The sequence below is a fragment of the Hippocampus guttulatus genome, chromosome 17 (genome assembly GCF_054856545.1).
Source record: "Hippocampus guttulatus isolate MCC_2025c chromosome 17, RoL_Hgut_1.0, whole genome shotgun sequence".
Classification (NCBI taxonomy): Eukaryota; Metazoa; Chordata; class Actinopteri; order Syngnathiformes; family Syngnathidae; genus Hippocampus; species Hippocampus guttulatus.
The window spans coordinates 5,897,279-5,910,795 of record NC_141277.1 but is presented as its reverse complement, the minus strand read 5'-3'; the positions used below and the strand labels follow the sequence as shown (position 1 = coordinate 5,910,795).

The window sequence follows — 13,517 nt, the reverse complement described above, 5'->3', positions numbered from 1 at the left end:
GCCACCCCCTGCGCAAGTGCGGAGCCGAGGCACAGGGACGACTTAGCGCTTACGGCTGCCAACAAAGGGCCTCTTCTTTCAGGATCGGCTCGCTGCACTCGATGACATCAGCTGAGCCCTCCCAACTCCAGCAACACACACACGCGCGCGTACACAATAAGAGAGAAAGACGACATGCGCGCGCACCCACACATTAGAGCGAAGGAAGACAATCGCTCAGAAAACACAAAATGCATCGTGAGGCAAGACGCTCCGGAGTGAAGTCTTTAAAAAAGTTGAGATTCATCACTGAGCTTTTGATGTTTTCCTTCTGCTGAAGTCATCTGATGCTTATAAGAAGCTCCCCCCCCCCCTTTCCTTTTTTTTTTCTTTCCCGAGCGCTCTTGCTCCATTCTGGAATGTTTACAGGTTAAGGAATTAGTGCTGGATAGCGCTTGGGCCTTATTAAAAGAAAATCAGGAGCCGCAAACTAGCAAACTAGAAATAGTCCCTCCGCTGTTGGTGACGATAGCAAATGTATTTGAGGAAAGAGAGAGAAACTTTTTAGCTTTTCAAAAAGACGTCAGTTGGGGAATTTGGGGACAGCCGCGGTTGGTTTGCCCATATGAGGAAGGACAGGCTAACTAATCCTTGGCAGGAGCCGAGCGCTCGCAACACATGTTTAATCTCTTTCTTCTGTCTTGCCTCAGCTGTCTCTCATCCAAACACTCCATAATTCAAGGTTGCGCTCGCGCAACTCTGCTCAATCGACCCAAATAGCTGAAATCTAAACATTCAGAGGAATAATTAAGCACGCAAAAGGCACCGACGCTAATTGCTTGGACTACAGCGGGACCACAACGATTGGCGAAAAAAAAATACATTTACAGTGAAATTCCTCTAAAACGAAACCTACATGGGTGAAAATACCCCGTAATGTGAAAATATTTTCATGAATGAAAGCCATTCCCACTTTTCTGCTCCCCCTATAACAGAAAATCCCCCTGTTCCGTTATACGAAATCTTTTTCTCTACTCTTGCCTCGCGACGAGATTCACTACAACGAAACCACGCCTTCCGCAAAAGTCTAATCCAACAGCGACCTCTACTGCTTCGTTCGGAAACGGCAACAGCAACCACCACACCAGCTTACACATGTGCAGTAGTACAGGAAGTATTGTTATTGTTAGTTTCAGACGCAGCACGAACGTTACATTGCTAAAATGACTACGAAATGGACCGGTGGATGTCAAGAAGAGCTCTGACGCTGGAAGAGAGGGTAAAAGTGATCAAAATGAAAGACGGAGGAAGCAAAATAAAATACATTATCCAAGAAATTGAACTGCACTATCTACAATATTGTAATAAAAATAAAGAGTACACATATACGTTTTGTGTGTGTGTGTGTGTGTGTTTACATCTGAGATAAAATTTGCTACAGTGAAACCCCCTCTGTTGTGAAAAAATTCTTGCTGCAAACATGATTTCGTTGTAGAGGAGTTTCACTGTATTGTGGAAGATGCACTAAATGCGAAAATCTACAAGATTTTTTTTTAATACCCTTAACTGCAGATGCGCTTAAAATACGATTAAATACTTGCACTTTACACTACTGGTGTTTCAGAGGTATTGTCGATCTTGACTTACGCACACGCATCACATTTTTTTGCGTTCTAAACGTACTCGTCTTGGCACCTCATCGCTGTTACAGTTGTGGTACGGCAAACGTTTGTATTCCTCTTTTACGCTAATAACCACACAATTAGGATATGCGGGCCTTCTCCGAGGGCTCATTCATTTACCACAAGGCTATATCGGCTTGGGGGGGGGGGGGGTGAGAGGATGAAGTCTAGGGGCAATAAAACCAAGGTGGAAAAAGGGGGGAGGGAAAAAAAGGGTTGCAGATGGAGGAACATGAAGAACATTGTTTTCGAGTGAGATCATAGGGAGAATAATGTGATTTATAATCAAGCTAGCGCGTTGCACGGTAAGCTGACGTACATCGCCTACCGCTTTCTGGAACCTTTTGGACGCTCAGGACGTAAAAAGGTAAAGCCCATAATGGGGAGGGATAACCACGATCCTTTCAAAAGTTGTTTTGGGTTTCAGTCGTGGAACTTGTCGCCAAAGGTGGCCCCGAATGTGATCTTTCGTGACTGAGAAGATCACGGGGGGCGCCGCAGCGGTGATTGAATTCCGCACGAGAGCTAAAATTCTTTCTTCCATATGTTAAGCCTGGCAACACCGGCGCCGTGCTCAAAACGGGTCTGGGACCGCTCAGTTCATTTTGCCCAATTTCCAAGGTGACTTTTCCAAGACACGCAATGCCTCCGGACGCATTTGGATAAACCTTTCGGACGAGTCTATTGGCGGCAATCAGAACGCCGAAGCATGCGTGTGATGCAGTGCTGAGCGAGTGAAAAAAAATGTAAACGCATTACGGAATGCCGAACGCAGATGTTTGCTGGTTCTTTGTGGAGCAACGGTGCCATTCGCGAATTAACGGATGGGGAGGGGTCCTCGGTTTACGGTGGTATAGGCATCACAGGTTTCGAGATTACGAACAGTGCACCAAAAATATATATATCTCAAGTAATGGCTCGTAACAAAAAAAAAAAAAAAAGACCAAATACCGCACTCAAGTATCATTAGGAAATAAATTAAAAATTTTAAAAAAGGATTAATCAAGGAAATAATGAGCAGCCATCTTGGTGCTCTTCTCAGCGCCGATGCAGGACTATCAAGTATACGCAAGTGAATAAATACAAGCTGCCTTTCAGTCAGTCATATTTCATTCCCCAACTATCTATTACCGGCCGGGCATTGCTTTTGCTTTTTTTTTTTATGTGCCACGATAAAAATGAAACTAATGTCAGGCTCGATATGAAAGGTACTCTCTATGAAAGTCTACTTTGGTTTGGTTCATGACAAATCGGTAATACACAGTTATACGCCCGCCGCACCGACGAGGACACGCATAAATACACAATTACACCGTCCCGCAGTGCCTGAAACGTATGGCGGGCGGCACTTGGCGTCGGTCCCGGCCGTCGCCGAACAAGATTCATTGCCGTATAAGCTGAGCAAACCTAATTACAGAGGAGCAAGGGAGAGCGGCGAAGCCATGTCGGTCGCGCCGTGATTCGAGGCTGCGCTGGAATATCTGCAAGAAGGGCACTGAAATACTGCGAGCGGTGCCTTGACTTACAAGTTTCGTTTGCTCTGTGTGAGCAATCTCCTAACTTAAATTTGCTCCTCCAAACCATTTTCTCCAATGGAGCGGGAGACCGGCAGCTGAATTTGGTACGGCATCTGTCGCTGTGCGGACATTGCTTCTGTCTGTTGTAGTGAAGAAGGAGCTGAGCCAAAAGGCCAAGCTCAATCTACATTGCCACCTTCAGCTGAGGCGATGAGCTGTGAGATGTTACGGAATTTAAAAAAAAACAAGATCATAGACACGAAGCACTAAAATGAGTGGAATTAAACACACACTGCGGTACATGTGCGTACCGATGTGCGCCTATAGGGGGCGTAGCTTGGTGAGTAATGTCAGGCACTGCAGTCACAGTTCGTTCAGGAATAGCATCTGTTCAATGCTCCTTGCAAGTGTTTTCATTTTGTATATATATTTTTTTTACCGTGTCATTCAATTAATGGCTGAAAGCTCATCACTACAAAAACTCCAAACATTGCGGCACTGATAAGTTAAGGCACCACCATATCCGAATCAAACACAGGTACCATGTATTTATATGGTGTGCGTGTGTGTTTACTTATGGCCTTCCGAAGAATGTGTCTCTGCCTCGCAAATGAGGTTAAGGAGGTCTTGGGTTGCACATAATTCCCCCACTCAAGAACTGTCCGCAGGGAGATCCGATGGTTGCAAACAAAACAGAGGTAGCGCCGGTTTCAAGACCTTTCGCATCTGTCCATGTTGGTAACGGGGGCTACTCAACTAAAGCCGACGCGATCATGCGCTTTCTAACGAAACGCATTTCTGAACGCAGACCGGTATTTTATTTGCTCAGGCAGTCTCAGGTTCTCTGCAGCCAATCTCCACCTAATGCGAGGTTGCCTTATAGACTGTCAGTTCACCGTTGCAGCAATCGGCAGTACGGATGAAACTGGGCTAGTTAAAACCAGACCATCTTTTTGGAATATCATTTAAATAGGACGACAAGAACCAGGTGATTAATCAGAAAAAGGTTGCTCATTTCTTGAAGGCCTGAGTAAAAAAAGGGCCAAGAACATGCAAACCAGCCTTAAGCGCGTTGAAGGTTGTAATCAAGTCGTATTCTGTTGTATTACTCAATTTGACTCATATTGTTGGCACAAAACGGCATATTTTCTCTTCCAGGAGAGTCGAGTGCTGGGACCAAAACAGAAAACAGAAAAGAAGCAACGCATTTGTGTGAGTGTGAGGGTTTGCCACACAGACACAAAATCTTTTATATGGAGACGGCTACAAATGGGGTCGCTGCAAGGAACAGACGACAAATCGTCGCACGATAAGACAAAAGTTGTGTCTTGTATCGCGGCAGAAAAGTTGCATGTATGTTGATACGCGGTGCCGATGACCGCTGCTCTTTTCGAGGGGAAATGTGCAAACCATATGGAGTGGAAAGCAGGCGGGTGGCCACAAGACAATCAGGAATCAGTTTTTTTTTTTAAATTTAAAAAAGAACAAGACGCTGATGAATAAATAGCAAACAAACAGCTCTAATCACAAAGTCAGAAACTGCAAGAAAAGCCTGGCAAGACTCGCTTTGTGTGAAACCGACATGCCTAACATCCTCAATTGTTTTGAGCAAAACAATGCTTTGGAAAAAAACTGCAAAATGACAAAGAATATATTCGGAGACAAACAAATAAATGGGACAAAGGGAAGAGTATTGTACTAGATATGAGAGAGAGGAATGCAGATGCAACTCTGCCACTTTGTTCCAGGGCTCTATTTGTTGCTCAACACGCTTCTGGCGCAACACTCAAATGAATCACAAGAAAACCGAGCGTATGTTGACATCTTTTGCAATAACAGCTCGACAACAACAAGACCAACAAGCCACGGTGGAATGCAGAATTGACCAAAGTAGAACATACGACAACCAGACGACAATCAGACCAGAATTGAGCATTTGACATCATGGCGCGCCAATTAGCGGACGGATAACTAGCATACCAATATTGGTGGGGGATGACATCACATTAACTCATTCACTCCCAAAGACGTTTTTAAACGTCTTTTCAGACTTGGTCCAGAATTGGCTGGTACTGAATGAGTTAATCAGTCTGATTTTATGTTATGAGCGAGCTTTCGTTCCTTTGAATGGAGATCTCTTTCTCATTCCAGTGAATGGAGCTGGCGGGTTACGAGACCAAAGCTAAAATGGTTAACACAAGCTTTGCGATTTCATCCACTAGTCCATCCATCCATCCATTTTCCGAACCGCTTGATCCTCACTAGGGTCGCGGGGGGTGCTGGAGCCTATCCCAGCCATCTCCGGGCAGTAGGCGGGGGACACCCTGAATCAGTTGCCAGCCAATCGCAGGGCACACAGAGACGAACAACCATCCACGCCCACACTCACACCTAGGGACAATTTAGAGCGTCCAATCAGCCTGACATGCATGTTTTTGGAATGTGGGAGGAAACCGGAGCACCCGGAGAAAACCCACGCAGGCCCGGGGAGAACATGCAAACTCCACACAGGGAGGCCGGAGCTGGAATCGAACCCGGTACCTCTGCACTGTGAAGCCGACGTGCTAACCACTGGACTACCGGGCCGCTCATCCACTAGTCAATTATGAAATTTTAAATATGGTTACGCATTGTTGTAAAACACAATGTGCGTCCTATATATATCGTATTTTTAGCCTTGGTTGCAGCCTGGTGTCTCTCACTGGTTTAAATCCACAAATTGATTTCTTTTTTGTCTATGTGAAAGCTTCTGGGTATTAGATGGGCTGTAATTTGCGACGTCGCCACATTCATATTTTGAATCAGAGAAAGAAAGAGAGAAAAAAAAAACTGTGACTGCAACAAGCCACTCGTGAAATCTTACGGAACCATCCCGTGCATTGAACGTGTGCAGTGGAGGCTTGCGCAGTTCACTTGAGGCCACCACAATTGATTGGTGCAGCTGGTAACGTAAGCAACGTAAGCCAGGCCAAGCGAGGCTGGTGCCGAGCAGCGCCGGGTCCTTCTGGAGCCTATAGTGGGCCTTCAACATTGTCATTAGTTAGTGACGTAAAACCAGAGCACAATAATCTGGTTGCACTATAAGCTAGCAGTTAGCCTAGCAGGGGGAAAGAAATTGTTCGAAATATAATAATCGCTGAGAGACATCCAATAATTAGGCCTCCGATCAAAATAAAAATAATAATAATGCTCAAATTATCGGTGTACCCCACTTTAGCTCTTCCTTCTTATCTTGCGTGGATTTCGCTTGCTAGCGAGCCGGTACCTCCTGGGCTGACCGCCAGTCAATCACAACGCTGACTCACAGAAAGCCGCCATTCACGGTGCGGGCAATTTAGAGTGTGCATTAAAACAAGTGTGTTTGTTTTAGTTCTCCGGGTGTACCCGCTGCAAACAGGCCCAGTACATATTAACACATCTCTCATACGCTGTGACACCCGACAGAAAAATGTGATGGTTAACAAGTTAACTCGTCCAAAAAGAATGGTTGTTTCGATTGCATAAGAGTGTTACCTCCTTTGGTGAGAACACGGCTTTCAAGGGGAGAGAGTCGAAGGGAAAGCCGAACGTCCAAACTAATTTTCAAGTTACAAAATACTTAAGTGTAGTTTGTCACACACAAGATTTTCAAATTTACCAAGGGGGCAAACTGAATAGACGCGTTAGTACAGAGTGCACTCACAAAGCAATTGCAGATGACGGTCATCACCCCTCCATTGGGGGGGGGGGGGGGGGGGGGTGTTCGTTCCAGAACCCCTTACGTCACCATGGAGGCGAAGAAAAAAGGAGGACAATTTTTTTTTCTCCAGGACGATCAGGCCGGCTCGCTGCCGCCTGAATGTAAACCGTGGCCGGCCACAAGCCTGCCGGAGGCCAGCTCAATTTCAAGGGAGCCAACACGATGAAAGCGACATGGCAGCCGCGGGACGCCCGCATGTCGGCAGCTCCCAATCAGAGCACAGCTGTTTCCACACCAAATTAATGAGACTCGCAAACCAAAATTGGACCAATGCTTATTTACACGCGGAACATTTTGAATATTCATGAGTAAAACGAGGCTGTTCATTGATCATCGGCATTTCCGTGCAACAAAAATAGTTTGAAAATGGTGCATCCTGCTCGTTTCCAATCGAAAACGATCTCGCGCTCAATTATTTGAAACGTTTACCGTTTTGAATGTTTGAGGCTGGGAAACTTGCACACGACCACACTACTAAAGCTAGCTTGAAGCGAGCATTGTCAAAGCCCGTCTCTCGCTGAGTGGCGAAGGTTTGCCAACGTAGCCAAAGTTGATTTTTCATCAAGGTCGCGAATGGTCACAAAGACATTCGCCAACCGTTTCTACGGTTGCACACAAATTTTCTTTCGAACATGGTCATGTTATGCATGGTTGGAAAATTGGCGAATAATATCATGACGCGCCCTTATTGATTTCCGTTGTTTCTAAAACAAGATATTGAAGGAAAGACTGCATTTATTCAAGTGACCTGACCTGGAACTTCACTGACACAATAACCTGTGTATCATGATTTCAACTTAAAATGGTTAAGAATGTTAAAAATGCTACGTACTTAAAACTTTTGCCTGTACAAGTAAACGTTAAATGACTCAAAGGTTTCACTTGTACTTCCAATGGGAACATTTGTTTCATAATACCAAAAACAAATAAATAAATAAACAACGTTGGTTGCCCGGCGTCTCGCAATGTACTGTTGTTCCACTGTCGCAAACTTTTTCCAAATCTCTTTTCAAATTCTTCAAATTACATCAGGTCTATGTCTGGGGGGAGGAATGTGATGTCATCATGTGCTGACGAATGGGCATCATGAGCTGGCATTCTGCGGCAATTGACGCTGATGATTTACAAACACGGGCACCTGCCTCAAACGCTCACCAGTAAGTGTCGGACTTCCCTCCAGGTGGGCAAGATTCGATTCAGGGGGGTCGGGGGGAGGGGGGCGGAGAGCACCTCCTAATCTGTGTGTGTCCGTTAGGACGGACGGGCTTGGCCCACAGCAAGAGGGCAAGCCACTTGGGAACAACACCCCGCGCTCCCACCCCTCTCCGCCAAATTTCCCAACAGCTGGCGTGTACAAGAATTACTCTGAGGCGCCTGCTGCATGGGTGCGAACGCATATCAAAAACACACACATACAGACATCCACCCAGTCTTCAGGACCCCAGGGGGATCATTGCAGGAGATCTGGGGTCTAGACTGTATAGATTCCACGAGTTCCAGCCAAGAAAGAGCCGGTGACACGCTAAAAGAGATCCACTTACCGCGGACCCACTTGAATGCAGCTGCCGTGGAGGGGAGAAAAAAAAAAACACACACACACAGGCACGCACACAAATCAAATGATGTCAGTGATGGCATGTGCCAGCAAAATTCACAGTTGAATCGTGGGAGTACCGGGAGAAAACCCACGCAAGTATGGGGGTGAGCATGCAAATTCCACACAGGAAGTATGGAGCCCGGATACGTACCCACATTTGAACCGTGAGCCAGTGGTGCTCAAACACTGTGCTGCCCTCTGTCGGCTACTACCACATGAAACTAAAAAGATGTCTTCAAAGGACGATTACATATGGTTTAAAAACGCTACATTCCAGATGGATTTATCATTAAGATTGCAAACTGCTTTCTGACAGCAGCCAGTGTAGTAATGAGGAGACGACCGTCATTCTGATAGTTTAAACCATTAACATGCTCCAAACTATGGTTGAAAAAAAAAAAAAGTTTCATATCCAGACGTTTCACGAGCGGGACTTTGGAGCCGATCACTGATCCAATCTAATTTTTCTGCAGCTTACCGAGCCACTTTGTTGTGGGAAAAAAAAAAAAAAACCATTTACATATTTATTTATGATATTACTGTGTGTGTTTATAATGAACAATTTGTGGAGTGAGCACGTTTCTCTTTCTCTAAATTAAGTTATTTTTAACTCTTGCAACATTGTTGCTGCTTTTGTGGGGTTCAAACAAATGAATATGATCGGGGCAATACGGCGGGGTTAACTTCACTGAGGTCTAGCGTTTCGCTTGTTCATGTTCAACGTGACCTCGTCACATGTACTTAACGACACGAAACCGCACGCTGGTCACGCTATTTGCAATTAAGCGCATCGATGCCATCGCGACAAGACAGGTCGCCACTTGCCTGCGCTGTCTCGCTCCCAGCCAGCTGCGGGGCGAGAGGTCTCAACCTGCCCGTGGAGAAGCGGCGCGTCGCCGGCGTACACACACACACACACACACAAAAAAAACCCATACAGGCAGACAAAGTCAAATATGGTGTTGACACTGCCCTCCTCTTGCACTGTGACTCACATCCCCCAGTACTTCAATTAAAAGGCGTGGTGTCGGTTACGGGGTCCTATTTCTGCATTTGACACATAATAACACATAATAACACAATACATAAGACGCACTGTATTATTGGATGCAGGCACAGTAAAATGTACGCTCGCTTAAAAAAAAAAACGGTAGTATGCGTGCAGGCTAGCGTATGTTTTTAAAAAGGCAGCGGCAACAAAACTGAGGTCGGGGTCTGGATTGAAGTTGTGATATTACCATTTGGGGGGGGTTGTCGAAAAAAAGTCGTATTGTTTAAAAAAAAAAGATTATTCGAATCTTTTTCAGATTTAAATTGCAATATTAAAAGAATTTAGTTGTATATTTTGAAAAAAAAAAGTTTTAAGATTAGAGTCTTACAACAATAGTTGTACATTTGAAATTAAAGTCATAATTTCAAAAAAAAAGTCACATATTGTATTTTTGTGGGGGAAAAAGTAATGGAACAAAATAGTAGACTTTCAAGAAAAAAAAGTGCCAGTATATCTATTTTTTAAAGCAGTATCTTTGCAAGATTTATTTGAGATTAAAATCTTCGTTTTAAGAAAATATAGTTGAATATTTTCCAGAGAAAAAAAGGCATGTATTATATTGTTTTTAGATTCAATTTGTAATATTGCGATATCTTCATAGGTAACTTTTTCTAATATTAAGCATCATTCAAACCCGATGAGCCACATAAGCGCACCCAACAAGACTCTCCGGGATTTTGACTCAATCGTGTGCTGCCCGTACACGTTCAACTGCTGTTCCTCAGCGCCGTTATGCAACTTCTCAACTTTCTCGGCGAGCGTTCTCAGCCACGGGATCAATGGCCCGAGCTTAACACAATCAAGCAGCGGCGACCCACTCATTCGAATTGAAAGACGTCTGCCGCGTGTGCGCCGTGTGACAAAATCATCACAAAAACAAGACAACAGACGAAATCAATTCCAACGAGTCTCATCGACATGAAGAGATCAAGATGTGCGTGGGCCAAAAAGGTCACCCCGCCCACCCACAGACTCGCCACAATCTCTGCCCATGACTTCATTCGCAAGGGTATGTGAACATCCAAAGCCACTTTCAAGCTACCGAGGAGCGGTTTTAAAGAGCAAAAACATGAATCATTGTCTGTAAAGGCAATAGTTTGACCTTACTCTGATTTCTTTCCCCCCCATGGCCAAAATGGTTCTGAATATGAACAAATTGGAAGTCAACAAAGGTCACAAGGAGGGTTGCAAAATTCAGGTATTTTTTAAGTTTAAAAACGTTCCATGGAATGGGGCATATGTTAATAAGTAGCATGCGAAGGAAGTTGTATATTTGAGTTAAAATGTTTTGAGATGATAATAGCAATATTAATGAGATTATAAATTCTTACATTATCAAGAAAAATGGTCACCGTCTAAACTGTAATATTAGTATGAACTCAAAATGCAACGATTGATCGACAACTAATTGATGATCAAATTATTGGAATTTTTTTTTTTTTTTTTTAAGTAGATTCCGGATAAAAATTGTAATATTACGAGAGGAAACAAAAGAAAAATGTCCCACATTATCTTTGGATCATTTGTCTGATATTTTGCAGCTCTTTGCAACCCAAGTCATAAATTTCATGAACACAAAAGAGGTCTTTCCAGGGAGGGGGTGGGCGGGGGGGGGGGGGGGCTTTCTCTTACCGTGCACTGCAAAGACATTGCAGGGCTGCGTCCCATGGCGCGTGGACTCCCTCTTGACACCCTTGATGAAGGCTGGCAGACTGGGTCTCCTCTGGTCCCCGGCAAACTTCCCCGGCTGCTGCCCCATAAGGGAAGGGTGCCAGGCCGCAGCCGGGACTCTCGGGGCCGGACTCAGTCCACCGACAACTAGCCAGTGGGCAGGAGGAAGGAGGAGGAGGAAAGGAGGAGACTGGAGGAGTCCTCCCAGAGTCGGGGCGTCCTCCCCTGGTGTGACGCAGATTTGTTCTGCAGGTCCAAGCTACTCCAGCGTGCCGCTTTTTATCACGCATTAATGGGATTTGGGTGCTGGCGGAATCTGTGGGCAATGGGAGGACAAATTTTTTTGAATTCAAGTACATGAGGCAGACCTCCATTCATCCATCCATTTTTGTTCTCGTGGTCTCCGGGGACATAAAAACAAATGACCTTCTTTTTACATCTTTTTTTCCTTCCTTCTTGCTTCTTTTTTTCCTTCATTTCATACAAGCCATCCCTCCATTCCACTTGCTCCTATTTCCATCCTACCCACCCTCCTATTATTTTTTCCTCATTAGTCCTTCCTACTTTTCATTCTATCCTCTTTCCTCTCTCCTGACAATTCTATCTTTCCTTCCTCCCTGCTTCACATCCTTGCACATGATCCATCCATTTGGTCTTCTGTCCTCTTTTCAATTCTCCCTACCTTCTTTCCATCCTTTGCCTGCCCTTCTTTCAAATCTCTATCCTTTACGACCCCCCTTCCCACTTTCTAGGCTATTTCCCATCATCGTTTTCCTTTCATACATCAATTCTCCTTTCTTATTTGTGTCCTTCTCTCTTTCCTTCCTTTCATATACAGTATCTTCCACCTACTCTTTCCCTTTCTTTCATCCCATCCTTAATTTCCTTCCTTCCTATCTTCTATAATTAATGTTATTCTTCTTTCCCTCCTTGTTTTCATACCATCCATACCTCCATTATTGCTTCTCATCCTTCCTCAAATTCATATATCCCTCCCTCCGACCCATCATTTCAATCTTCATTTCTTTCCACTATCCAACCATTGTACCCTCTATTCTTCATGCCTTCCATCCTGCCCAGCATCCCTTTTTCTCCCTGGCTACTTTTTTCCCTATTTTCCCTCCTTTCTTACATACCTCAGTTCAACCTTTTCCATGACTTTGGTCATCTATCAGCCTACCACTGCCTTCTTTCCTCCAACTATTCTTCCTTTATGGCTTCCATCTCTTTCCCTCCTCCTTCCATTCCTTTTGTGCATACCTTCTTCACCCCTTCCATCCATTCATCCCTCCCTGCTCCTTTCCTTCCTTCCATTCATACATCCTAACTTCCTGCTTTTGCTTCCTTCTTCCCATCCTTTCGTGATCAAACCTTCCATCTCCGTTGGCCTATTTCCACACTCCATCCCTACCTTGTATCATCCTTCCATTCATTCTCCCATGCTTCCATCAGTTCATCTTCCTTCGATACATCCTTCCATTAGGCCTTCCAACCTTTTTCCCTTCCTTCCTTCCATTATTCCATTTTGGCTTCCTTCCATCTGTCCTTCCGCAAATTCGTTAATTTAAAAAGGGTATGCCTACTTTTGGCCGACCCTGCATACAACTATGAGAAACTTAGCATAGCACAACAGGTTATGGTTATCCAAACTTTAACGTTGCCGACTAGCAACTCACCGCAGAGCTAGTCAAGTCAATAAGTGGAAAGCGTGGAACAATAACACGCCTGTTAAGGCCTAGAGGGAGGTGAAAGGCAACTTACGTGCTGTTGTAAACTTAAATCCCGCTGTTTAGTCGAGCAACTCAAGCTACAAGTGCAAATAGCCATGGAGGCTAACTCGGGTTAGCCTCTGGTCCTCTTTGAAGGTGCACGGAGCAGTCAACAGTTGGTCGTCGGCGGCGCCGCGTCGCCTCCTCGCCCGAGCACTTTTCGCAACATAAACATCTCCAAATTCAACACTTTTGCTTCATTCCAGCCACCGGGACGCTAGGTTTTGTGGCAAACTTCCGCGTCCGTGACTCCCCCCTTCCCACCCCCAAAACCGGACTCCACTTGGAAGAATTCAGGCGACTTCGAGTCCTCCGTCAGCCGGACGCCGCCGACGGCTGCTGTCGTGTCCGCGTGGAGGCCGCCGCTGGCCGCTTCGCTGTCGCCGCGCTCTTCGTTGCCGAGCCGCAAAAGCCTATTCATCGCCTCTCACGTACACCGGGAAGCGGCGGCGAACTTTTGGCCGAGTACTCGTTGTCGGGTGGTTGCTGGGGTCGCCATACTTCCATACGCA

The 13,517-nt window shown here is 45.2% G+C and overlaps 1 protein-coding gene across 1 annotated transcript in view; it reads right to left on the bottom strand.

Moving 5' to 3' along the window:
• Window positions 1-13,517, bottom strand: part of abl1 (abl oncogene 1, non-receptor tyrosine kinase) — a 27,115-nt gene extending 13,598 nt beyond the window's left edge. The window contains exons 1-2 of the mRNA XM_086134147.1: window positions 12,998-13,517; window positions 11,198-11,552 (exon numbers count right to left, since the gene is read on the bottom strand). Coding sequence (XP_085990273.1) covers window positions 11,198-11,324 — 127 coding nt within the window. The 5' untranslated portion in view covers window positions 11,325-11,552; window positions 12,998-13,517. The remainder of the gene's footprint in view (window positions 1-11,197; window positions 11,553-12,997) is intronic.